Below are 27,799 nucleotides of genomic sequence, written 5' to 3' on the forward strand. Positions count from 1 at the left end.
ACATAGGATCCTTTGACAAATCTGTTTATCCACATATCTCCATTCCGGAATATGATCCTTTTTTCTTGTAACACTTTTTTTATTAGCATAAAATAGTACAGACAGACAATAGACAATGTATAAACCAGTTCAGACCAACCAGTAAAAGATTTAAACCAATTGTAAAGTAGCAATAAATAATCATATAAAAATTATACTAAGTTGTTCCAAAATGCCAAACATACAGACAATGAATAAGTGTATCAAGATTCAGAGACACATATTGGCTGGAAGCAAGAGTTTGAACAATTAACAAAAATAACACAGGAAAAAGTCCATCAGTACAGTGTCTCCTAAAAATGTCCATACAAGAGCTGTACCAGCCCAAATTTGAATATCATCCGTTTTTATGTCTTCTATAAAACTGGTCTCAGTGGGTTCATTTTAAAGTGGTAGCCATACCTACTTTATTGCTTATATTTGTATACTCTTACCTTTGTGCCGTTAAAGCCAGACTGGCCAGTGTCACCCTTTGGTCCCCTTGGTCCCTTAGAGAAAAGAAACTGTTGTAAGTCAGATGGTAATTCATACTTGGAAAGTGACACGTAAACGTTCTCCCACATTATTAAAATAAGCTTAGTATTGTGAAACAAAGGAAGTATATGTACCTGGTGTGGAGTTCTTGTGACACACTACTCTAAAGATAGGGAGTTGAGTACTGCACAAAAGTCTTCACAATTGTAATAAAAACAAAACATTGTCTCTGCTTTAGCGTATCATTTTGGACTATTGGCCGACACAAACAAAAGCTGTAAAGAACACTATATTTTTCTGTGTTTTTCAGCACTTATCTACACACCAATAAATTAATATTTTGATATAGGATCACTATCCAAACTAATTCCTCTTTAATTTCACATTTTCTGTATTTTTCTTTGATCCTTTCATTCATTCAACTGAGCTATGTAGCATATATTTATTAAACTAACTCATTGTTTACTTACTCACCCTGCCTGCTCAAAACTAATCCATCTTTGACTGCACTGCTATCCCTCCTCCCCCCTCATAGCAGCATAGCTACCCAATAGGCTATCAACACATCTGTAAAGCACTTGGCCTCATACTGCTGAAGCAAGTCTTCTTGGCACATGGCCACACAGTTGTGCACAGCTATAGCTGCAATGCTATGGTCCGCAGCCCGCACATGGGTAATTTGTGCGCTGGGGATTGCAGGATCCCAAATTACTTCTCCCTCTGAGTTGCAATGACTCGAAGGAAGAATATTATTTGCTGCCAGGAATTTCAGCGGCAGCAGGGTGAGCAGCTATTTGGCTCACACTGCGCCCAACCTACCAGCAGCGTTACAATACGTATGCCAAACTGTTGCCCGAGGGATCAAGTCCCGATACTTTTCACTTACCGGGGGTCCAGCTTGGTACAGAGTACTGGAAATGTTCAGAATTCCTTCTGTATCATTAAGCAGCAGCTGTATCAAAAAGAACAATAAGACATTTCAGCTGCGTGACTCATCTTCTGCCACAAATATAATAATGAATTAAATGTTTATTTCTGTATGGTTATGAAAGTTCAGGCATGAAGGTTCTGCCTGAAGGAGTGCAAGCATTTATTCATCTAATAATAATAATAATAATAATTATAATAATAATAATACTCTACTAGCCTTTCAGCAAACTTTGGCTCAATATGAATCAGGTGTGGGTTGAAAATGTCTCCCATCTTATAGCAGATGATTTTTCATAAATTCAGGGCAGAATTTTGTATGATCTAATGATTTTCAGCCCTGGAGAACAAGTGTAAAGAAAGCTCTTTGGGTTGCATGTTCATGTTCATCTCATCAACTGGCCTTTTTGATGCTAATGCTATATTATATAAAGCTTGTGTGCGCACATCAGTTTTAATAGCCTTTCATGAGTCAGGGTTATACAGTGTGCTAATTTCAATATGAAGCGCAATGGTTTTGGCAGCCACTGAACATTGTTCGAAAGGGATCTAACATCATTCCATTTGAATGGAAGCATTTTTTCAATGACAGTGACAGCAGTTAGGGGTCATTTGTGTTTTATTGGTGAGGTTTGAAAATATCGCCTTGGAGAAGACTCAGGAGAAAAGTTAATAGGATATGGGCCAGTGCTTTTTAAAAGTATGATTATTTTCTTGCAAAAGGCATTATGTTATATTATGTTATAATACAGTGCTTTATCATAAATACGATATTTTATAAAAAAAAAACAAGTTGATCGATACATATTTTTAAGTTTAACCAATAAAATATGCACTTACTTCTTGCAGAGTCACTACTGGTCCTGGGGGACCTGGAGGGCCAACAATGCTTTTGCCATCTTTTCCTTTCTCACCCTGTAAAATAAACTAGTGAGGCAGTTGTACACAAGATCAAACATTAAACAGTAGATTACTTAGAAATTTACAGAAAAAATAAAATAAAAAAAATTGATTTTGTTTGCAAAATAAAAACAATGTATTTTACCATTTACTTTGTTTATGTTAATCAATTTTATATCTTTAAAAGTGCTAAAAACAACTAATAATGAAAATATCTTCCTTATATACACACCTTTTGTTTATAGTTTCATAGGTAATGTGGAAAACTGGAGCATAGAAATACGAGTTGCCTGGAAATGGCGTACAGATGTCCAGTAAGTATTTCACATAATGGGCCTGATCCATGAAGAAGGGGCTGTGCTCAGGCAGTGAACAGCAATTTTACTGGTTCTAGGGGGCAAAGCGTCTTAGCCTATTAGCACAACGCTCATTACCATAGCAACACTTGCATACCATAGCATAAAATCCAATACCATAGCAATGCACGCAGGCTTCACGCAGTGCAGAAGACCAGACCAGCAGCGGCACACAGAGCTCTCTGATTCTCGGTAAGCCATTCCCCGCTGCTACTGCCGCTTGCTGGCTGCAATTTTGGAGGGGGGAGCATAGAAGGGGGGCCCCCAGGTGAGGGAGGGGGGGGAGGCTTCCCCGCTGCTCTGTGCCCACTACCCGCCCCCTTCCAAGGCAGGGAACACCTATAGACCTGCCTACCTAAACTGGGGACACCTATAGACCTGCCTACCTAAACTGGGGACACCTATAGACCTGGCTAACTAAACTGGGGACACCTATAGACCTGGCTACCTATACTGGGGGCACCTATAGACCTGGCTACCTATACTAAGGGCACCTATTGAACTGTCTTGCCATACTGGGGACACCTATAGCTAACTACCTATACTGGGGACATTATAACTTGCTATCTATACTGGGGACACCTATAGTTAACTACCTATACTGGGGACACCTATAGCTTGCTACCTATACTGGGGGTGCCTATAGCCAATTACCTACAATGGGGACACCTATAACTTGCTACCAATACTGGGGACACCTATATTCAGGCTCTAGGCCCTTCATATGACACTTGCCTCAGGCCCAAATCCTGGCCCTGCATACTCTAAGGCCACCCAGCAAAGCACTCAGCCCTCCCCAGCCAGCACTGGCTAACTAATACTGATATATATGGGCATATGACCACTTCTTTTTGGGGGGGAACATGGCAACTTTATTTATGTATACAGGGCCCATTTGGCTGCTAAATTATTTTATTGTGATGCACCTGGATATTTATTTTGTTCATTGTAAGGCACCTGGCTACTTAATTATTTTATCTGGAGGTGTTTGACTACTTAATATTTTTATTTTGCGGCATTTGACTACTTGATGAATTATCATGAGGCATGTAACTACTTGGTTATTTTATCTAAAATGTATCTGGTCTGACTCACTCTTTGTGAATAACACCGCTACTTATTTTGTGTATTTTTAAGTCTGCCCATGACCCATTATGACCACGCCCATGTTCCAGTGCGTGGTGACATCCATTAATTTTTGCTGCGGCCGCATGTGGACATCTCCCTGTTGTAGACTGTCATCAGTGCTCACAATCTATTCCCTACCGTAATCTAATGTCCTACCAAATTATGTCTATCTATCTATCTATCTATCTATCTATCTATCTATCTATCTATCTATCTATCTATCTATCTATCTATCTATCTATCTATATATATATATGGGGGGGGTGCTCGGGGCTTTCCTGGTGGGCCCTTAGTGTCCCAGTATGACCTTGAATGCACGCATAACCCAAGTAACATGCTAATAGAGTATCGAATGTTGGTTACCCCTGCCACTAGTACCACTGCTTCGTGCATCAGGCCCAATGACTGTTAATAATCTTTTTAAGAACAGTCTTCGCAATAGCTACTGTTCAATTGAATAAAAGTCACTGTGAGTGCAGTCTTATAGTAAGAAGTACTATCACCAATTTGCAAGCCAACCGCTGTGGACGCGCTCCCTAAGCAAAACGGCCACCAGGCATCTGCTGGTGTTAGCACCCACCTATCTTGCACCCACTGGTTTGCTATGATCATTTTGGAATGCCCAGTTTACAACAGAGTTCAGTACCTACTGGGCAGTGTCTTGTTTTGCTCTTCTTAAAGGACTTACAAGGCCTGTTTGCTCAAAAAAAAATAAAAAAAAGTTAGATACCTGTGTCAGTTTGTGAGGCACGGAGGACACCGTCCGCACCCTCAATGCCGTTACGCAGGGTCCCCGCCGCTCAGTATCCCCCGAACGTCCCCCGACCGCACGGCCCGGGTCGGGCTCTCCAGCCTTCACAAAGATGGCCGCCGGAGCTGGCCGCGGCTGCGCAGTCCGCATAGCTGAGAGTGCGGCTGTGCAGCTCTAAGGCCAACCCCCCGATCCACGCTACAGGAAACAGCCTGTTACGTGGATCGGGGGGTTGGCCTTAGAGCTGCGCAGCCGCACTTGCGGCTATGCGGACTGCGCAACCGCGGCCAGCTCCGGCGGCCATCTTTGTGAAGGCTGGAGAGCCCGACCCGGGCCGTGAGCTTGGGGGACATTCGGGGGGATACTGAGCTGCGGGGACCCGGTGGAACGGCACAGAGGGCGCGGACGGCGTCCTCCGTGCCTCACAAACTGACACAGGTATCTAACTTTTTTAATTTTTTTTTGAGCAAACAGGCCTCGTAAGTCCTTTAATGAAGCTATCAGGGATGGTCGCAATTGTCATTTCACACAGAATTCTAAACTAATTCGGAAATTCCAAAGTTCACAAATATGTTGACAATAGGATACAATATTAGTGCAAAAAAAATGTATACTAAGCATGCTCAAGTGACATGAATGCAAAAATTCTAAGTAAAATTGTTTCAGAAATTTTCAGAATCAAAATGTTTCAGAATCGGAAGTCTGTGAATTTTGCATTCCAACTTTCCATCCGAAGAAGCTCAGCCTATGAATACGTCTGTGCTGGAGGGTAGAAAAAGGGGACGGGGAGACACCGGGAGCCCAATCTGGTGCAGTATCTCACGTGTGGTTACTTCAGATAATAAGAAATGATCAAATATACTCACAAAGCTGGGTCGCGTGTAGAGCAACCAGTCTAACTGCGCATGTGGGGAAGTACCGTCCCCACTCGGCCTTGTGAGGTACTCTTAGTGGTCGCAGCTCCTCTGAAGAAAGAATACCACCTGCCAGGTGGTGACCCCTACTCCTTGAAAAGAAGGGGTTATATGCAACGCGGGGGGATAGGAGGCGCCCTAATGGGTACTATTGGCACAGCACTTCCGTCTGAGACGGACAATTTGGCAGGTAGACTAATGCTCAAATCAATAAATATACTGATCGAAATTGGTATGTACTCCTGATACAGAGGATATTAGCATCTATTCAAGTAATTTAATTGGTGGTTCATACTGTTAATCAATATCATCTGGAACGATCCTACCTTAATGAGTAGTCATTCCATAGTGGTTGTAAGAAAAAACAATCTTTATTGGAGCACTTAAAATATGACTACGCGTTTCGCGGTTCAAGACCGCTTCATCAGGTCGTGTGTCGTTCCTTAAAACAGAGGAAAAAAGACATGGCGCTAAATACAGGGGACAAGCTCCCATTTGATAAAAAGACATAGCAGTACATAGTTCACTTATATAACACAATCAGTAGCTGAATTAATGGGTACATCCATAGAACAAATAAAATCAGACATTACACGATATATAAAATATATTAATAAATAAAAAGAGCCTTATGTAAGGAAAGGTGCAGGCAGCCTTTAAGATATAAGTTGCTAATAAATACATAATTACCACACATATAGGCACTCTGCCAAAGAGATGTTTAAAGTGACCAACAGAGGACTATATGTGTATCTGACCAAACGTATACTCATATATATATACACATTTAATGGGGCTACGATCCACCACATGCGTGGGGATCTATGCTAAATATGCTAGGCTAACGCTATCAAGCGCTATGATTGTAAGTTTCTGCCTAGGACAGTACGCTATAGTACTCATTGATAGATATACGGAGAAACCAATTCATGTGGAAAATAGGTGGAAGCGGCTTACCTATACGCTGAGATCCCCTAGATTCGGGCGCCAGTGTGCGCCGTTCGTCTCATACTTGGTTTAAATGTGGGGAGCGTAGATACGTAGGTTACTGGGGCGTTAGCCGTGGTGACGTCACGCGCATAGTGACGTGCGTGGGGCGTATGTCGTAACTCGCTATTATGCGAGGTTACGACGTACAATTGCGGGAGGTCGGGTCAGATGCGCCTCAGCGTGGGGCGCAACGTGCGACCCCGGCGCACTGCTCCGCAAAATAGTATATCAGGGAGGAGGGCAGGTATTAGTTCAGATCCGTCTCCTAGGTGACGGAGGGGGGAGGACAAATGGTTCCCACACAGTAATATGAGCCGGCCAAAAATCACAAGGGGGAAACAGCCAAAAACTGTCTCCCTTCATGGTGATGATATTAAAAGGTCCAAAAGAATACCTCAGGTAACGTGAAGAGTACAAGGGCTGCTGCACGAGAGACAGGATATAAAATATAAATAAATGGGTAAAAATAAAAATATATAAAACCACATATTAAGAATGTGGTTTTATATATTTTCATGAAGGGAGACAGTTTTTGGCTGTTTCCCCCTTGTGATTTTTGGCCGGCTCATATTACTGTGTGGGAACCATTTGTCCTCCCCCCTCCGTCACCTAGGAGACGGATCTGAACTAATACCTGCCCTCCTCCCTGATATACTATTTTGCGAAGCAGTGCGCCCGGGTCGCACGTTGCGCCCCACGCTGAGGCGCATCTGACCCGACCTCCCGCAATTGTACGTCGTAACCTCGCATAATAGCGAGTTACGATATACGCCCCACGCACGTCACTATGCGCGTGACGTCACCACGGCTAACGCCCCAGTAACCTACGTATCTACGCTCCCCACATTTAAACCAAGTATGAGACGAACGGCGCACACTGGCGCCCGAATCTAGGGGATCTCAGCGTATAGGTAAGCCGCTTCCACCTATTTTCCACATGAATTGGTTTCTCCGTATATCTATCAATGAGTACTATAGCGTACTGTCCTAGGCAGAAACTTACAATCATAGCGCTTGATAGAGTTAGCCTAGCATATTTAGCATAGATCCCCACGCATGTGGTGGATCGTAGCCCCATTAAATGTGTATATATATATATGAGTATACGTTTGGTCAGATACACATATAGTCCTCTGTTGGTCACTTTAAACATCTCTTTGGCAGAGTGCCTATATGTGTGGTAATTATGTATTTATTAGCAACTTATATCTTAAAGGCTGCCTGCACCTTTCCTTACATAAGGCTCTTTTTATTTATTAATATATTTTATATATCGTGTAATGTCTGATTTTACTTGTTCTATGGATGTACCCATTAATTCAGCTACTGATTGTGTTATATAAGTGAACTATGTACTGCTATGTCTTTTTATCAAATGGGAGCTTGTCCCCTGTATTTAGCGCCATGTCTTTTTTCCTCTGTTTTAAGGAACGACACACGACCTGATGAAGCGGTCTTGAACCGCGAAACGTGTAGTCATATTTTAAGTGCTCCAATAAAGATTGTTTTTTCTTACAACCACTATGGAATGACTACTCATTAAGGTAGGATCGTTCCAGATGATATTGATTAACAGTATGAACCACCAATTAAATTACTTGAATAGATGCTAATATCCTCTGTATCAGGAGTACATACCAATTTCGATCAGTATATTTATTGATTTGAGCATTAGTCTACCTGCCAAATTGTCCGTCTCAGACGGAAGTGCTGTGCCAATAGTACCCATTAGGGCGCCTCCTATCCCCCCGCGTAGCCTATGAATACCTGTCATATAAAACATCTTTGTTTTTGCTTTCAGCAACTCAATAAATGAAGAAAAAAATGTTTCTGGCAGATGCAAAAAATTAAAATCAATGGGTAGCCACTAATTCCCATAAGCATGTCATGTCTGAAGCACATGTGTGGCTTTGCGAGTATTTAGCATCATGATCACACTGCTAAAACCATAGGGGATTCATTGTGGATTTATGGATGATTACTAAACAGATGGAATAATAGGCAGTCTGCAGTGTAACACACACAGTAGCATGCATCTGTGATTAATCACATACTACTGAAGCACTGTGCATGCATGTGCAATTCATTACATAAACATACTACCATGTGCTTTATGTTTCTCAAACTAGTCCTCGGGGACTACTCACAGGACAACTTTTCTTCATCTCTTCATAGAATCACAGGTGAATATAGTGATTTTTGAAAATGTGCTTAAAGGACACCTGAAGTGAGCCGGAATTAGAGCCTGCTATATTTGTTTCCCTCTTAATAATGCAAATTGCCTGGCTGTCCTGCTGATCCTCTGCCTCTAATACTTTTAGCTATAGACCCCAAACAACCATAGACTCTGAATCATGCATGTCTGAAGTTGACTTGGATTAGCCACATGCTTTTGTTTCAGGTGTGTTATTTAACCACTTGAGGACCTAGGGCTTTACCCCCCTTCAGGACCGGCCACTTTTTTTCCATTCAGACCACTGTAGCTTTCACGGTTTATTGCTCGCTCATACAACCTACCACCTAAATTAATTTTGGCTCCTTTTCTTGTCACTAATAAAGCTTTCTTTTGGTGCTATTTGATTGCTCCTGCGATTTTTACTTTTTATTATATTCATCAAAAAAGACATGAATTTTGGCAAAAAAATGATTTTTTTAACTTTCTGTGCTGACAGTTTTCAAATAAAGTAAAATTTCTGTATACATGCAGCGCGAAAAATGTGGACAAACATGTTTTTGATTAAAAAAAAAACATTCAGTGTATATTTATTGGTTTGAGTAAAAGTTATAGCGTTTACAAACTATGGTGCAAAAAGTGAATTTTCCCATTTTCAAGCATCTATGACTTTTCTGACCACCTGACATGTTTCATGAGGGGCTAGAATTCCAGGATAGTATAAATACCCCCCAAATGACCCCATTTTGGAAAGAAGACATCCCAAAGTATTCACTGAGAGGCATAGTGAGTTCATAGAAGATATTAATTTTTGTCACAAGTAAGCGGAAAATGACACTTTGTGACAAAAAAAAAAAAAAAAAAGTTTCCATTTCTTCTAACTTGTGACAAAAAAAAATGAAATCTGCCACGGACTCACCATGCCCCTCTCTGAATACCTTGAAGTGTCTACTTTCCAAAATGGGGTCATTTGTGGGGTGTGTTTACTGTCCTCGCATTTTGGGGGGTGCTAATTTGTAAGCACCCCTGTAAAGCCTAAAGGTGCTCATTGGACTTTTGGCCCCTTAGCGCAGTTAGGCTGCAAAAAGTGCCACACATGTGGTATTGCCGTACTCAGGAGAAGTAGTATAATGTGTTTTGGGGTGTATTTTTACACATACCGATGCTGGGTGGGAGAAATATCTCTGTAAATGACAATTTTTTAATTTTTTTTACACACAATTGTCCATTTACAGAGATCTTTCTCCCACTCAGCATGGGTATGTGCAGTGCTGGTCGTAATGGAAAAATCTACGCTTACGTATCATTACGCGTAATTTCACGCTATTACGCATTACGCAATTACGGTTACGGCATATGAAATTATCTATGGTTCATCACTGTAATTACGCGTTAACGTACGCACTTACGCGTAAGGATACCGTAATGTAGGCGCTTATGCTACGATGTTATGCGTAGTGCCGTAATACTCATTAATGCGTACTTTTTGGCGCATACAAACAATGTTTACGCAATAGCCGTCAATGTGACAGCTATTGCGTGCACATCATTCGTATGCGTCAAAACGTACGCTTATATACTGAAGGGCGGGAGAAGATACTATTGGTTGCTTAGGATGTTGACTGATTGGCTACTCTTAGAAAAGGGGAGTTTTTACGTTAGTAATTACGCGTAAAATTACGCATAAGTCTTCATAAAATTACGCATACCTAGCAATTACGGTAGACAGCGGAATTACGATACCACTTTACTGCTTACGCGTAAATAATTACGCGTAAGACCGTAAGTTACGCGTAGCGCTTACGCGTAAATTTGCATTGAATTACGGTGCGTAATTACGCTCATGCGTAATTTCGGCCCAGCACTGGGTATGTGTACAAATACACCCCAAAACACATTATACTACTTCTCCTGAGTACGGCGATACCACATGTGTGGCACTTTTTTGCACCCTAACTGCGCTAAGGGGCCCAAAGTCCAATGAGTACCTTTAGGATTTCACAGGTCATTTTGAGAAATTTCGTTTCAAGACTACTCCTCACGGTTTAGGGCCCCTAAAATGCCAGGACAGTATAGGAACCCCACAAATGACCCCATTTTAGAAAGAAGACACCCCAAGGTATTCAGTTAGTAGTACGGTGAGTTCATAGAAGATTTTATTTTTTGTCACAAGTTAGCGGAAAATGACACTTTGTGAAAAAAAACCAATAAAAATCAATTTCCGCTAACTTGTGACAAAAAATAAAATCTTCTATGAACTCACCGTACTACTAACAGAATACCTTGGGGTGTCTTCTTTCTAAAATGGAGTCATTTGTGGGGTTCCTATACTGTCCTGGCATTTTAGGGGCCCTAAACCGTGAGGAGTAGTCTTGAAACAAAATTTCTCAAAATGACCTGTGAAATCCTAAAGGTACTCATTGGACTTTGGGCCCCTTAGCGCAGTTAGGGTGCAAAAAAGTGCCACACATGTGGTATCACCGTACTTGGGAGAAGTAGTACAATGTGTTTTGGGGTGTATTTTTACACATACCCATGCTGGGTGGGAGGAATAACTCTGTAAATGGACAATTGTGTGTAAAAAAATCAAAAGATTGTCATTTACAGAGATATTTCTCCCACTTAGCATGGGTATGTGTAAAAATACACCCCAAAACACATTATACTACTTCTCCTGAGTACGGCGGTACCACATGTGTGAGACAAATTTCTCCCACCCAGCATGAGTTTGTGTAAAAATACACCCCAAAACACATTATACTACTTTTCCTGAGTACGGCGGTACCACATGTGTGACACTTTTTTGCAGCCTAGGTGCGCTAAGGGGCCAAACGTCCTATTCACAGGTCATTTTGAGGCATTTGTTTTCTAGACTACTCCTCGCGGTTTTAGGGCCCCTAAAATGCCAGGGCAGTATAGGAACCCCACAAGTGACCCCATTTTAGAAAGAAGACACCCCAAGGTATTCCGTTAGGTATATGGCGAGTTCATAGAAGATTTTATTTTTTGTCACAAGTTAGTGAAAAATGACACTTTGTGAAAAAAACCCAATAAAAATCAATTTCCGCTAACTTTTGACAAAAAATAAAATCTTCTATGAACTCGTCATACACCTAACAGAATACCTTGGGTGTCTTTTTTTCTAAAATGGGGTCACTTGTGGGGTTCCTATACCGTCCTGGCATTTTACCGTGAGTAGTCTGGAAACCAAATGTCTCAAAATGACTGTTCAGGGGTATAAGCATCTGCAAATTTTGATGACAGGTGGTCTATGAGGGGGCGAATTTTGTGGAACCGGTCATAAGCAGGGTGGCCTTTTAGATGACAGGTTGTATTGGGCCTGATCTGATGGATAGGAGTGCTAGGGGGGTGACAGGAGGTGATTGATGGGTGTCTCAGGGGGTGGTTAGAGGGGAAAATAGATGCAATCAATGCACTGGGGAGGTGATCGGAAGGGGGTCTGAGGGGGATCTGAGGGTTTGACCGAGTGATCAGGAGCCCACACGGGGCAAATTAGGGCCTGATCTGATGGGTAGGTGTGCTAGGGGGTGACAGGAGGTGATTGATCGGTGTCTCAAGGTGTGATTAGAGGGGGGAATAGATGCAAGCAATGCACTGGCGAGGTGATCAGGGCTGGGGTCTGAGGGCATTCTGAGGTTGTGGGCGGGTGATTGAGTGCCCTAGGGGCAGATAGGGGTCTAATCTGATAGGTAGCAGTGACAGGGGGTGATTGATGGGTAATTAGTGGGTGTTTAGGGTAGAGAACAGATGTAAACACTGCACTTGGGAGGTGATCGGACGTCGGATCTGCGGGCGATCTATTGGTGTGGGTGGGTGATCAGATTGCCCGCAAGGGGCAGGTTAGGGGCTGATTGATGGGTGGCAGTGACAGCGGGTGATTGATGGGTGGCAGTGACAGGGGGTGATTGATGGGTGGCAGTGACAGGGGGTGATTGATGGGTGATTGACAGGTGATTGACAGGTGATCAGTGGGTTATTACAGGGAAGGACAGATGTAAATAATGCCCTGGCGAATTGATAAGGGGGGGGGGGGTCTGAGGGCAATCTGAGCGTGTAGGCGGTGATTGGGTGCCCGCAAGGGGCAGATTAGGGTCTGATCTGATGGGTAACAGTGACAGGTGGTGATAGGGGGTGATTGATGGGTGATTGATGGGTAATTAGTGGGTGTTTAGAGGAGAGAATAGATGTAAACACTGCACTTGGGTGGTGATCTGATGTCGGATCTGCGGGCGATCTATTGGTGTGGGTGGGTGATCAGTTTGCCCGCAAGGGGCAGGTTAGGGGCTGATTGATGGGTGGCAGTGACAGGGGGTGATTGATGGGTGGCAGTGACAGGGGGTGATTGATGAGTGATTGACAGGTGATTGACAGGTGATCAGTGGGTTATTACAGAGAAGGACAGATGTAAATAATGCCCTGGCGAATTGATAAGGGGGGGTCTGAGGGCAATCTGAGCGTGTAGGCGGGTGATTGGGTGCCCGCAAGGGGCAGATTAGGGTCTGATCTGATGGGTAACAGTGACAGGTGGTGATAGGGGGTGATTGATGGGTGATTGATGGGTAATTAGTGGGTGTTTAGAGGAGAGAATAGATGTAAACACTGCGCTTGGGTGGTGATCTGATGTCGGATCTGCGGGCGATCTATTGGTGTGGGTGGGTGATCAGATTGCCCGCAAGGGGCAGGTTAGGGGCTGATTGATGGGTGGCAGTGACAGGGGGTGATTGATGGGTGATTGACAGGTGATTGACAGGTGATTGACAGGTGATCAGGGGGGATAGATGCATACAGTACATGGGGGGTCTGGGGGGGGGGTCTGGGGAGAATCTGAGGGGTGGGGGGTGATCAGGAGGGAGCAGGGGGCAGGGGGGGGGATAAAAAAAATAGCGTTGACAGATAGTGACAGGGAGTGATTGATGGGTGATTAGGGGGGTGATTGGGTGCAAACAGGGGTCTGGGGGGTGGGCAGGGGGGGGGGGTCTGATGGGTGCTGTGGGCGATCTGGGGCAGGGGGGGGGAAATCAGTGTGCTTGGTGCAGACTAGGGTGGCTGCAGCCTGCCCTGGTGGTCCCTCGGACACTGGGACCACCAGGGCAGGAGGCAGTCTGTATAATACACTTTGTAAACATTACAAAGTGTATTATACACTTTGTATGCGGCGATCGTCGGGTTAACATCCCGCCGGCGCTTCCGTATGGCCGGCGGGATGTTGCGGCGGGTGAGCGGCGCCAGGCGGAGGCGGAGGATCGCGTCACTGATGACGCGATCGCTCCGCCCATGTCCCTACTAGGATTTGTCATTTGTCAATACGGCGGTCCTTGCAGGGTCCACTTCCCGGCCGCCATTTGTCAATACGGCAGTCGGGAAGTGGTTAAAGTGGCCATACACTCGTTAGATTAGCAGCAGATAGATCATCAGATAGATATCTGATCTATCTGATGTGTTTAGGAACATTTTTTACTAGGAACAGATTTCCAATAGATTTCAGTTTGAAATCTATTGAAAATCGATCTGATGGCATTTTTTTGCCATCAGATTTCGATTAGGGCCAATGCAAAATGATAAGCAATGTCAACAGAGCGACCTAGATTTTCAAGCCTGCCAGATCGATTGAAATCGATCGAAATCGGCCGCAAATCGATCGATTGGTCAATCGACTTGCAATCGACCAATCAATAGATCGATTTTGATCGACCGATCGGCCAAAAATCAGCTGAGTGTATAGGCCCCTTTAGACACTACTAATACAAGGAATATCAGCAGGACTGCCAGGCAATTGTTCTTGTTTAAAAGGAAGCACATATGGCAACAACCATATCCCTCACATCAGGTGTCCTGTAATAGGCTCATAAAATCTCTTGGATCTCTTGAAAATGTTATCTGTTACGCTTCTCAGACATAATACTCTGGTCAGATGACACATCCAATATTAGCAGCTTCGTTATTGTATGAAAGATTTTTCTTGGCTGAAATTCTGACCTGCTTGGATGTATTGTTTATGTCAGGTACAAGTTAGGATTGCAAATGTATAGGTGTTTGTTCACCTACCTTTTTTAGACCGTAGCCTCAGTTTATATCACCTTTAAAGATCAGTAATTGATCATTCAGTAGACATTTCTGGTGACAATAGAGTTGTATAGACCTACAGCCAGGCAGCATGTAGTGTTCAGTGGAGAGAGCAGAAAGGACAATGGGCATTGCTCGTGCAAGACGCCCAGGGGAGGGATGATGGATTTTTATGTTGGCCCTTTTCCACTAGCGCGTTTGCGCTAGCTGAATCGCAAAACCGCAAACTGCTAGCGATTTTACAATCGCTACGGTTTGCTTTTTAACATAGGAATCGCGGTAGGTCATTTCCACTACCGCGATTCGTTTTTTACTTGATCGCGATCGCGCCGCGGAGCGACTTTTGCCGCGATTTTGCTATGCAGTGCATAGCATAGCAAAATCGCGGCCGCAAACGTCGGGAAAACGGCGGAATTGCGATTCAGCAATCGCTAGCGTTCAGCGCGAACGCTAGCGACTGCTAGTGGAAAAGGGCCCTAAGTATATTTCTACACCTGTTTGAGAACAGTACTGTGGGGAATATTTAGTGCCTGGTGGAACTAATATAAAGCTTGTTTGATTTAATTTAGGTTAGTGACAAGTTGCCCACAAGAGTCCATTATATGAGATATGACTGGCATTAGAATGGGTTTTACCCTTCATCAAAAGTGGCAGCAATGTTTAATATTTTCTTTCTAATCAAATTGTCAGTGTTCTCTGAAACCGCATTCCAGTATTTTCTATGTATTGGTGAGGTGTCTGTGATAAAGTATTTCTCTTATGGGCCCATATGCAATTCACTTTTTCTCCTGAGTTTTCTCCTAGGTGGTATTTTAAAATTTGTCAATAAAATGCCTTTACAACCACCGACAAGCAAGAAAATGTTCAAATAATTTTTATAGTTCCCTTTCAACTACTTTTTGGTATTTTTTTTTTAATTGCAAAATGCTGAAAAGTTATTTTAAAATAGAAGATGAAAAATTATATCCTAGGAGAAAACTCAGGAGCAAAAGTTAATAGCATATGGGTGGATAACAAAATTTCAATAGCTATAAACATCATTAATGAAATTGGTTAATGAGAATTACCATTTTAAAACAGATGGGAAATCAAAACCAAAAGATATTTACTTTAAAAACCGTTACATAATTAAAGAATACAACTTAACCTAACCCTACTCTCACACAGAACCCTACTCTGGTGTTGCCTAAACCTAACCACCCCCCTGGTGATGCCTAACTCTAACCACCCCCCTAAGGGCTCAACCTCTGACGCAGGAGACCAGGGTTCGAATCTCGGCTCTGCCTGTTCAGTAAGCTAGCACCTAGTCAGTAGGAGACCTTAGGCAAGTCTCCCTAACACTGCTACTGCCTATAGAGCGCGTCCTAGTGGCTGCAGCTCTGGCGCTTTGAGTCCGCCAGGAGAAAAGTGTGATATAAATGTTGTTTGTCTTATCTTGTCTCTTGGTGGTGTCTAACCCTAACTGCCCCCCGGTGGTCCCTAACCACCCCCTCTGGTGGTGCCTAACCCTAACCACCCGCCCTGGTGGTACCTAACCCTAACCACCCCCCTGGAGTCCATTTGAAAAAGGCCGCCTAGAAAAAAGGGAGCCTGGTGTAGCCCATATGCCAAATTTCGGCTACAAAGGGCGCCCGGTGTAGCCCATATATGTAAAATTCGGCTACAAAGAGCGCCTGTTGTAGCCCATATATACCAAATTCGACTACAAAGGGCGCCAGGTGTAGTCCACATTTTCCAAATTCGGCTACAAAGGGCGCCCGTTATAGCCCATATATGTCAAATTCGGCTACAAAGGGCACCTGTTGTAGCCCATATGTGCCAAATTCAGCTACAAAGGGCACCCTGTGTAGCCCATATGCCAACGTAGGCTACAAAGGGCACCTGGTGTAGCTCATATATGCCAAATTCGGCTACAAAGGGTGCCTAGTGTAGCCGAAAAAGCTAGTTTTAGTTCATAAAAAGGATGCTGTTATAGGCAAAATGTGTTGGGCTGTAAAAGGGCTTTATATATAGCTAAGAAAAGTGATTACTATGACCTAACTTCTCCCTACTCTCACACAGAACTCTCCCCTGATGGTGCCTAACGCTAACCCCCCTGGTGGTGCCTAACCCTAACCCCTCCCTGGTGGTGCCTAACCCTAAGACAGCCCCTGGTGATTACTATGGCCTAACTTCTCCCTACTCTCATACAGAACCCCCAACCCCCCAGTGGTGCCTAACACTAAGACCCCCCCAGGTGGTGCCTAACCCTAAGACCCTCCAATGGTGCCTAACCCTAAGACCCCTCAGGTAATGCCTAACCCTATGACTCCCCTGTTGGTGCATAACCCTATGTCCCCCCTGGTGGTGCCTAACCCTGCCCTGGTGGTGCCTAACCCTAACCCCCCCTAGTGGTGCCTAACCCTAAAACACCCCCCCCCCCCCGCTTGTGATGCCTAACCCTAATCCCCCCTGCACCCCTGAATCAAAAATCTCGGCTCTAAAAGGGTGCCCTTTTGTAGCAGAATCAAAAACCTTGTAGCCGAAAACCTTGTAGCTGAATAAAAAATATGAGCTACAAAGGGGCACCATTTTGTAGCAGAATCAAAAACCATGTAGCCAAAAACCTTGTAGCCGAATAAAAAATATGGGCTACAGTAGGGAGCCCTTTTGTAGCCAAAAACCTTGTAGCCGAAAAAAAAACATGGGCTACAAAGGGGCGCCCTACTGTAGCAGAAAACCTTGTAGCCAAATATAAAATATGAGCTACAAAGGGGTGCCCCACTGTAGCCGAAAGTAGCCAAATAAAATATGGGCTACCAAGGGGCGCCCGCTTGTAGCCTATATCAAAACTCAGGCGCCCCTTTTCACCACCTTGTAGCCAATATTTGCAGAAATAACATTGATGTCCATGGAGGCGCCATTTTCATACAGGAAGTTCAGGCACCCTTTTCAAGTGATCTCCAACCCCTCACACCCCCCCCCCCCCCCGCTCAAGAACCCTTACCAGCATAGAAACAATTATATATTTGATAACGTAAAATCCGTACATAAAATGAAATAGTATAAAAAAACTATAACGTTTCAAGTGTCTAAAACGGTAACATATTTCAAAAACTTTAATGTTCTAATGTTGAAAACAATATTTATCCCCCACCCTTATGCTTTGGGCAGCACATTAATGATAAATGCATTAGAGTGTATGGCAGCGCCCAAATCGTCCATTAGCCGCCGGCGCCATTTTTTCTTGCTACCATGATAACTTAATTAAGGAGATAAGCAGAGCAAATTAAAGAGGAGCTGTCAGTCATACTATCTCAGAAAAAAAACCCCACATATATAAGTAGATAAATACTTGCTCTACTTACATAACATGTGTATTGCACTGTCCACATTTTGATTTGAGTGATTTCTCTATAGTAAAAAAAAAGAGAAAAATCCTTCTTAGGATTTTCCATTTTAATAGTAGCTATTTTCAACCCAATCCTGAAGTCATTTCCTCCCTTACTCTCCTCTGCCTGATTGTGTATACATTGCCCACCCTCCTTCCAGCCTTCAGACTTTCTCACCTAGCTCTGAGTGATTTTCTCAGCTTCTCAGCATGAGAAATATTGGCCAATCAGCGAGGAACAGAGGTGTGGTAGGGGAAAATGGGAGGGAAAGAGGCTTCAGCCAATCAGACTGCATTAGTTATGTCTGAGAGGAAAAGGGGAGAAAAGTTAGGAAGGAAAAAAAAGAAAAAACTTCCTTTGTGCAGCAGATGTACCAAATAAGAGCTATGGAAACTAGGGAATGATGTTTTATGGATAAGAAAAGTAAGATTTTTAACTTTCGGATTGCCTGGTTATCATCCTTATTACTATTTTACCAGATAAAAATAAAGAATTGATTTTTGATTTTTATGCCCGACAGTTAGGGCCCTTTTCCACTAGCGGCATTTGCGATGCTGAATCGCAAAATCGCAAACCGCTAGTGATTTTGCAATCGCTACGGTTTGCTTTTTAACATAGGAATCGCGGTAGGTAATTTCCACTACCGCGATTTGTTTTTGACTCAAACGCGATTGCACCGTGGAGCGATCTTTGCCGCGATTTTGCTATGCAGTGCATTGCATAGCAAAATCGTGAACGCAATCGCCGGGAAGTTTTCTGCACTTGCGATTCAGCAATCGCTAGCGTTTAGCGTGAACGCTAGCGATTGCTAGTGGAAAAGGGCCCTTACACTTTAAAACACGGACAGCTAGAAAGATCACTGTTGTAAAAAATAAGATGGCCAGGGAAGGACTATACTTCCTCCACCAGCCATTCTGTTTTTCTGTTTAAGCTTTAGATGGGCTGTAAGTACAAAACTTTGATAATGCACTACAATATATCAGTTGCAATGGTTTGATACTTGAGGTTAGTATTCCCCTCCGGTTCAACAATTAAGTCTTAATTGTTTGATAAATGTCTTGGTTTTGATGTCAGATCTGATATATTTACCCATGTGTCTCCAGCTCCATCTACTTTTTTGAGAATTTTATGTCACAACCAGAACAACCATGCTTATATGGGATTCAGCAAGATTTCAGCATTTTGTAGGTCAAAATACTAACATCATCATCAACTTACTTTTTCTCCATTTTCGCCCTTTTCTCCCTTCTCTCCCTACAGTATAAAAAGGAGAAAAAAATGATCAAAAAGAATGCAATTAATAACAATAATACAATAATAGTAATAATTGATACAATAACTTGCATTGAGGGCCCTTGCGACAGGGATACAGATACAAGGATATATCTGCACACAGCAATCAGTGTGTGCTAAGGCCTAGAGAGAATAATCACAACCATATGCAAAAACCATATGGCCCAAAACAGCACCACACATATATATGAAACAGGCATCACAATATTTATTATCATATATCAAAGTCCAGTGGAGTGGACTATTTTTAAATGCTTTTATTACTGAGAGTGTTTTTTGAGATATAATAATAAATATTGTGATACCTGTGTGATATATATGTGTGGTGCTGTTTTTGAGCCATATAGTTCTTGCATATGGTTGTGAGGGACCCTTAAGATGTGTTGCGCATATTGTGTATTAAAAATACACTATGGATCAACCAGGCTTGCAAATCTCCAGTTCCTAGGAACTGGAGATTGAGCATTTGTCTTTTGCAAGCCTTTTTGATCCATTGTGTATTTTTAATACACCTCGATGTAAGTTACTGTATACTGTTTTATTTGACACTTCTGGAAATAAATTGGCTACCATTTTATGCATATTATTTGAGCACTGCGTGGTAATTGCAGATACCACACCAGGCATGGGGGAATTGTTGATATACTTTACACAGAATATGTGCTGTCATGTAAATAGTTCGGAGTAGCACACCTTTGCAATAGGTTGGGTGCAAAACCAGGGTGCCAAGCATCACCCATCTAATAAAGTCCAAAGTAGGGTAGCACAAACTGTTTCTAGAACTGAAGTAACTTAGTTATTCAAGGCATGTGTCAACACAATATTGACACTTGTTTCAGGGTCACAGATGGTCTCCTACATCAGAATAAGTGCAGATAAGCAAAAGTTTTTTGTCTTTTGTTTGTCTGCACTTATTCTGATGAATGGGACCCTCTGTGGCCGAGAAACAATTGTCAATATTGTGTTGACACATGCATTGAAGAATTAAATTACTTTATTTGTAAAAACATGGTGCGCTTACCTACTTTGGACTTTGCAGCATGAGTACTGAATACGAGCAGCACGTAAAAGGTAAGATAAACCACATGCCCGATGCTTCTGTTAACAGGCTAAGCAAAAATTATACATTTTCCTATAAAAGTGTAGTGTAAATCAACACTCTCCATTCACAAGCCTACCCATTGGTGTTTTATATATGTGATAAACCAACCACTTTACTATCTAATAGGAAAGATTGCCAGCTTAAATTACTTTGTTTTCACTTTTTGAATCAAAATCTAGCAGTGCATAGCTATAAAAGCACTGATCACTGTGGCATACACTTCTCACTGAAGGTGCATTTGACTATGAAAATATTTACCACAGGCTCTCTGTCTTTTACAATTTGACAGTTTTGTGTGAAACTGTGTTTATTTCTGACATAAAATATCATGTGGAGAAGATCTGGTTGTTCCCCTAATTACCTGGAGGTGACTGAAACCTTTGAAATAAATACAGGTTTACCCAAGTGCATTTGACTGAACATCCCCTTTAGTACCTCATAGTACAAAGTGCAAGATAAAAAAATAAACCTGTAGCTTTGGTGTCTTCTCATGTTATAAGGGTCACTCAGAAAAGGCATTGTACAAACAGAGCTACATTTTCCATTGTGAACACATTCACTCTTTGAGCTGATTTGCTAAACCCCACAAGGGACAAGTGAGGTCATTTGCATCACCTGGGGACTATAGTCTACTGCAATCACAGTGTGCGCAGGGCAAAAAAAAACATAATTTGCAGGGATCGTCAGCTTTCAGCAGTGACCTAAAACACAAATTGCACCTTGGCTTTGTTTCTATGCCTCAAATAAAATAAAAAATTAACTTTTATATAATTCTATTTGAGCATTAACTAGTCTCCCCAGTACAGATTTTTATCCTATATACAATTTATATAAACTTGCTTAATTATCACAAAAATCATAAGCTGCTTCTTCCAGCATAAATAAGAGTTGCTGTTTTAGGATGCCAGAGTACTGCATGCTCAGTGGCAGCAACTGCACGGCTTAGCCGTATCTGTCCAATATGGGCAGTATGTGTCCATAGTTAGTGAGATGTAGTGTCTTAAAACAATACCAGCAAATCATTCTCTGCTGGGAAATTACGGCTTGTTGGCAAATGATTTGATCAAACTTTGGCAAATAATTTGATAATTTGTGATTTTGAACCCTCAAAACCAGATAAATCAAATAAACCATGGCATTCTTTAATAATGTTGGCTCTGATGATCTGTACCACTTCAGAGCCATGAGGATTTATAAAATAAATGAATAGTTTGCAGGCATTGTGTAAGGTCTCTGTTGGCGTTGGAGAACACCTCCTCTGTTTTGCTGGGACAAACGCATTTAATGTTTTAAGGTCATCATTAACCTTTTCCGGGCCGATGTAGTTTGAATCTACGTCCTGCTAGTTGGCTGTGCGGCTCTGACAGGACGTAGATTCCAACTGTTCACTGCCACGCACTTAGCCCTCCTCGCCGTTTGTGCCGCTGTTCTGTCGCTGCACTCGCTCTGCTGTCTCAGTGACAGCAGAACGTCTGCATCTTGGTAAGGAGCCAATTTCATTGGCTCCTGATCCTGTGATTACTGTGAGCCAATCACAATAATCACAGGGCACAATAGGGAAAGACCAGCTCCGGTTCTTAAGGGACCAGAGCCGTACGGTCCCAAAAGGGTTAAGATGATGATAATGTCACTGAACCAAGATATATTTGTTACCAACTTCACCTGCAGAAAACTAGATAAGCTAAAATAAATTGTCTGCAAAGTTATTCCTATTTAGACTGCTGTGGTCTTCAGGAGAGATAACTACATGTCTTTCATTATAGAATGGTCCTAATGAGAAATAAACACACACACACACTTTAAGTTAATGATCTTTGCAACAATCTCACTAGGCACATTCTATAATGAAACATATAGTTGTCTTCGCTGAAGTATAAAACAGACTTAATAAGAATAGATGTGTAGACATTTGTATTGTTGCTTAGCTGATTCCCTGCATGTGTTCTCTGCATATGAAGATGGGGCCAATGATAGTTTGGTTTGGAGGGACTAGCATCATAACAATCTGGTATGTGAATTATCTGTTTCAATGTTCAGTCATTTTGACTCAATCTTCATAGGGCTGCAGAGCGCTGGGCATAATGCATGCCTAGAAACACATGGCTAAATAAAAAAGCAATAATCATTTTAACATAACAATCAAACGATTAATTCAAACTGTCCGTTAAGCAAGCACATCTTATGTTTGTGCTAGAGGCACCCCATGGATTTTTAAAAAATGTATTTTATGGTAAAGCTCAGTTTTATTTAATATTTTAGGGTTAGAGCTTACAAACACAGAAAGATCACTGGTGCAGGACAGGACACTTTCGTCAGTCTAAAAAAATAGGTCCAGTATTTGTATCTGGGTTGTGGTAACATTTTCTGCCTTTAAATATGCATACATGCACAGCTACCAATAGCTCTACCACACTACAAATAATCATATTAATATAGAATTATTTTATTACATTTCATACTGTACACTATACTAACACCTTTGAGTTTAAAATTACATGAAATGGTCATTTTAAAATATGATTACGGTTATTCGCAAAAAAAAAGTAATCAGCCAGCACCATTTGTATGGGGTCAACAACAAACTCCTCCATTAGAGTTAAGCTCTGAAGGTTTGAAGGTAGATGTATACATTCATTCCAGGAAGCAGTAAGAGGCTGCAATTTCCAGGAATGTTTATACTTTTATAAAATACCATTAGTCTGGTTGTTTATATGTTGGTTGCAGCAAATATTCCTTTATTAGAACACATAGAGTATAGGAAACAGAAACAAAAGTTACAACAATTTATTTATATGCTCTGTGGCGAAACACAGTTCTAAAGTCCTCTGTGCACCTTTCAAGCTAAATATTGTCAGAACCACGGTCACCTTTATTCTTTACTCTGCATTTTGTTATGTAAGCTTGTGCTTGAAAATGAAAAAAGAAACAAACATGAAGCAGAGCAGGCTATTATAGCAGTGGATGAATCATAGATCAGAAACATAAAGTGCTGCATTGTGTACACTGTACACAAAAGACACAAAATTAACCTAGAGATTAACTATTTATAGGATTCTCATGTTTTCTTCTGTAAATAAAGCAGGTCTATAATCAGAAATGTACCCTATATTGTAATACATTGTTATATAAGAAGATACCAGAGCAATTTTTTTTTAGTAACATAAGATTATAAAATAAAGTTGTTGTTTTTTATTGTAGCCCCATCCATTGTGATAAGTGACAGTGTTTAATGTCCCAGTAGAAGATGGACTATCTCAAGTCATGCGGAAGTAATACATATCTTTCCTGTATCCTGTTAAGTTGTTTTAGTATTGGAATTGGGTATGTGATCCAGGAGTAATATGTTATTTACAAGGACTCAGATATGTGGGATTCACCTTTAGTGGGGTGGTAGTTGCATAAGAGGAGGTGTTGGTGAGTGATGGAATTCAGTGCACAACACTCACTTGGAAGGCAGTTGTGTATAGAGTGCTTGGGGGGCCCCATTGTAAAATGTTCATCGGGGCCCACAGCTCCTTAGCTACGCCACTGGCAGTAAACATTAAAGCGGTATAAAACCCTGACATAATTCAACAAAAACAGGTTTTCCTAATTTTTATATGCCATACGGTTATCATATTTGCATTTGTGCATAGGTATTATTATTCATTTAGAAATTATATGTTCCCAAAAGTACAGTTTTTTGCTTTAAGAGCTGACTTTGCATTTTATTAATAACTGGTTTTATTCATTATGTATTGAAGGCAGAAATGCTTTGAGTTTCTGTCTGCGTCCAGGAGCTTCTCCACAGTCAGAGAATGTGTCACATTCCTCACTTGATACAATTAAGTAAACACAAGATAACATTATCTACACTTCGGATGAGTCCACATTTCTCTGCACTGAACTTTCCAGCCGTGTGTGTAACCCTTTGAATGCTGTTCTAGTAAAAAAAATGCTGGTTGTATATAATATGCTGTAAATCATTTTTTAGAGCAAAGAAGAAATGCTGGGTTTCTTTCCACTATAAGCTGTGGAGCTGAGAAAAAAGATGTGTATGTTAAGGACAGCTTGGTATTGGGACAATCAATCCAGCAGGACTTGCATCTAATTGGTCCAGTTTCAGGCTGCATGAGATTTGCATGCTTGCCAGAATTACACGCATATCATTGACCATCTCTGGTTGTGAATATTGGGTAGGACTATAAAAAAGAGGTTTGTAAGATATTGTGCATATAATAAATAAAAGGCAAAATGGACTTTCTTGGATAGTTTGCAAGCAATTACACATAAAAACTGACCAGAATCGTACTTGCAGTTGCTACTTTCATTACTTATTACTTAAAGGGACTCCGAGCAGTGCAGAAACTATGGAAAGATGCATATCATTTTAAAGCTCTCTCTCTCCTCTTTCCAATGATATATAAACCACCACCCTACGTCTTTTAGTTTTCGCTATTTTCGCGATTGAAATTGCCGCGGCCGCGATTTCAATCGCGAAAATAGAGAAAACTAAAAGGTGTAGGGCAACGATTTAGGTGTCGTCAGAAAGAGGAGAAAGAGAGCTTTAAAATGATATCCATCAAGCCATAGTTATATTGTATTACACAGGACGACACTTTCCCCAGTGTCAGCAGCTCCATTCTGCTGAATGCAGCTGCTGACTTTGACAAAAAGTCGCCCTGTGTAATACAATATAACTATGGCAAGACGGATATCATTTTAAAGCTCTCTTTCTCCTCTTTCTGACGTCACCTAAATCGTTGCCCTACGCCTTTTAGTTTTCTCTATTTTCGCGATTGAAATCGCGGCCGCGGCAATTTCAATCGCGAAAATAGCGAAAACTAAAAGACGTAGGGTGGTGGTTTATATATCATTGGAAAGAGGAGAAAGAGAGCTTTAAAATGATGTGCATCTTTCCATAGTTTCTGCGCTGCTCGGAGTCCCTTTAATAAAGAACATCTCAGTGCTATCTAAATAATAAAAATAGTAATAATAATATTAATGTAATCAAACATGACAAACCATATTTCCTGGTGGTCCTTCCTGTCCATCCTGTCCTCTTTCTCCTGCATCACCCTGTAAAAAATGAAATTTAAAGTTACATTTTCTATTCAACCAGTTTTACAAGCAAAACAGATGACATTAAACTATTACAGGTAAAATGGAGCATCTCACTTGGTAGCACTGTAAACATTCTAGCTAACTGTAACTTTGCCATAAAGATTTGTAATGGAGACATCATCAACAAAAAAGGCACTTACTAGAACATACTGGGTTTTCTTAACATTAGTAATTTAGTGGTTTTGAAGCAGCTATTTTATAAACTCATCAACAATGAGAACATATTTTCAAATAAATTCAGGCTGTCCTAGATCTAATAAAGAAATGTTTTTGCTGCGACTGTGTGCACATGACTTCGGTTGCATAGCCATTACTTACTAATCCCTCAGCAACACCATCCTGCTCTAATTTGACCCAGGAGGGACTTGCAAAACTTTACTATAGCAGACAAGCTTGAAAAAACACTTAAAGAGACTCTGTAACAAATTGTTTATCTTTATTTCTTCTATGCTATAAGTTCCTATGCCTTTTCTAATGTGGTCTGGCTTACTGCAGCTTTTCCTAATTGCACAGTAGCTGTGTTATCTCTGTTATATGATCTAATCTTCTCTCTATAGTCGGCACAGTCAGGCTGAGGCAGTCAGACTGGAATGTGCAGGGCTGCTTGTGATTAGCTAGAAGCTGTACACACCCCCTGCAGGCTCTGTGTGACTAACACACTCTGCTTAGCTGAGCCTATTAGAAGCTGGTTAGTTTGTTTGTAAACACTGCCTAAAACTGGCAATTACAAGCCAGGTTTGCAGCAGAGAATGGCAGAAACAGCACAGAGGGGACCAGGAGCACATAATGAATAGAATGGTATGCTTTTTATTGTAAGAATTTCAGAGTACAGATTCTCTTTAAGTTCATCAGTGTCCTCTACTGTTCTCCAAGCTTAACCTCCTTTGCGGTAAGCCGCGCAGGAGGTTTTCTCCGGCCCAGCTGGGCCGATTTGTTTAATTTTTTTTTTGCTGCACGCAGCTAGCACTTTGCTAGCTGCGTCAGCACACCGATCACCACCGCCCCGCACTCGATCGCCGCTATCCGTCGCGCCGTGCGCCCCCCCCCCAAGACCCCGTGCGCTGCCTGGCCAATCAGTGCCAGGCAGCGCTGAGGGGTGGTTCGGGGGAAGCCCTCCTGGAAATCCAGCTCTTTGAACGGGATTTCCTGATCGAAGCGAGCGGGGGGATGCCGCTGAGCAGCGGTTATCATGTAGCGAGCCCTGGGCTCGCTACATGATATAATTAAAAAAAAACAAAAAAAAAACTGCTGCGCTGCCTCCTGGCGGATTTTTTTATACCGCCAGGGGGGTTAATAAATGAAACGCTTTGTGTAAGCCTGTCACATTCCTTCTCGTGTAGAGCCCATTAGACATTGAGGTATGGAAGCACTAATACATAGGCCTGACTAATGGTGGCCATACACGGTACAATAAAAACTTTCGATTTTCCCGTTTATTCGATCTAAATGATCAAATTGAATGAAAGTTGAAAATATTTTTTTTTTCAATCAAGAAATTCGAACGATTATCCCGTTTTTTGGGGAAAAATGATCGGACATGCTGGAAAAATCTTTATATTCGATCTAACGGAATAATCGAACTAAATTATCTAATTGAAAAATTGTACCATGTATGGCCACCCTTAGATCATGTAGAGCAAGGGAAGATGTCTGAAACTGGGTACCAATAGAATCCTAATGATTTTCTGGGAAATGATAGCTCAGTGAAGCCACATTTTAATAAAGGAAAGAGGCAGTTTGTGTATAACACTACAGTGGGTGCTGCCTTACACAGTAAGTATACATTACCTGTACGCGGCCTTCACTTGTCCCTCCACTGGCTTCCGGGATTTCTCCATTCTGCATATACACGCACCCCACGTGGTTTCCTAGTAAGGGCGCACATGTTTGATGTCACATGCGCGCCCCTTACTAGGAAACCACGTATGGCGCGTGTATGGACAGTGGAGTGCGCCAGGAGCAGCAGAGGGACAAGCGCAGGCTGTGGACAGGTAATGTTTTACCGGGAAGGGGGGGGGGGCATTTTTTATTGGGGACAGCATCGGGGGTTTTATCGTGATCATCGCAAAATTGCACCCTGTTCCCGCCGCGCACCCGATCGAGCAAGTCGGCCCAACATCTTGCACGTGCGGGTCAACAATGCGACTAATTATCATCCCAAAATGGTTGAATTGTCGGTCAGGCATGCACTTGG

General features: G+C 42.0%; 1 protein-coding gene across 2 annotated transcripts in view; it reads right to left on the reverse strand.

The window, feature by feature from the left end:
- COL15A1 (collagen type XV alpha 1 chain) overlaps positions 1 to 27,799 on the reverse strand; it is a 361,488-nt gene that overhangs the window by 57,504 nt on the left and 276,185 nt on the right. For both annotated transcript variants that reach the window (XM_068236615.1, XM_068236614.1), the window contains 5 exons: positions 25,507 to 25,560; positions 19,326 to 19,361; positions 2,281 to 2,355; positions 1,400 to 1,465; positions 474 to 527 (listed from right to left, as the gene is read on the reverse strand). In XM_068236615.1, the coding sequence (XP_068092716.1) occupies positions 474 to 527; positions 1,400 to 1,465; positions 2,281 to 2,355; positions 19,326 to 19,361; positions 25,507 to 25,560 (285 nt within the window). The remainder of the gene's footprint in view (positions 1 to 473; positions 528 to 1,399; positions 1,466 to 2,280; positions 2,356 to 19,325; positions 19,362 to 25,506; positions 25,561 to 27,799) is intronic.

This window comes from Hyperolius riggenbachi, chromosome 5, assembly GCF_040937935.1.
Source record: "Hyperolius riggenbachi isolate aHypRig1 chromosome 5, aHypRig1.pri, whole genome shotgun sequence".
Lineage (NCBI taxonomy): Eukaryota > Metazoa > Chordata > Amphibia > Anura > Hyperoliidae > Hyperolius > Hyperolius riggenbachi.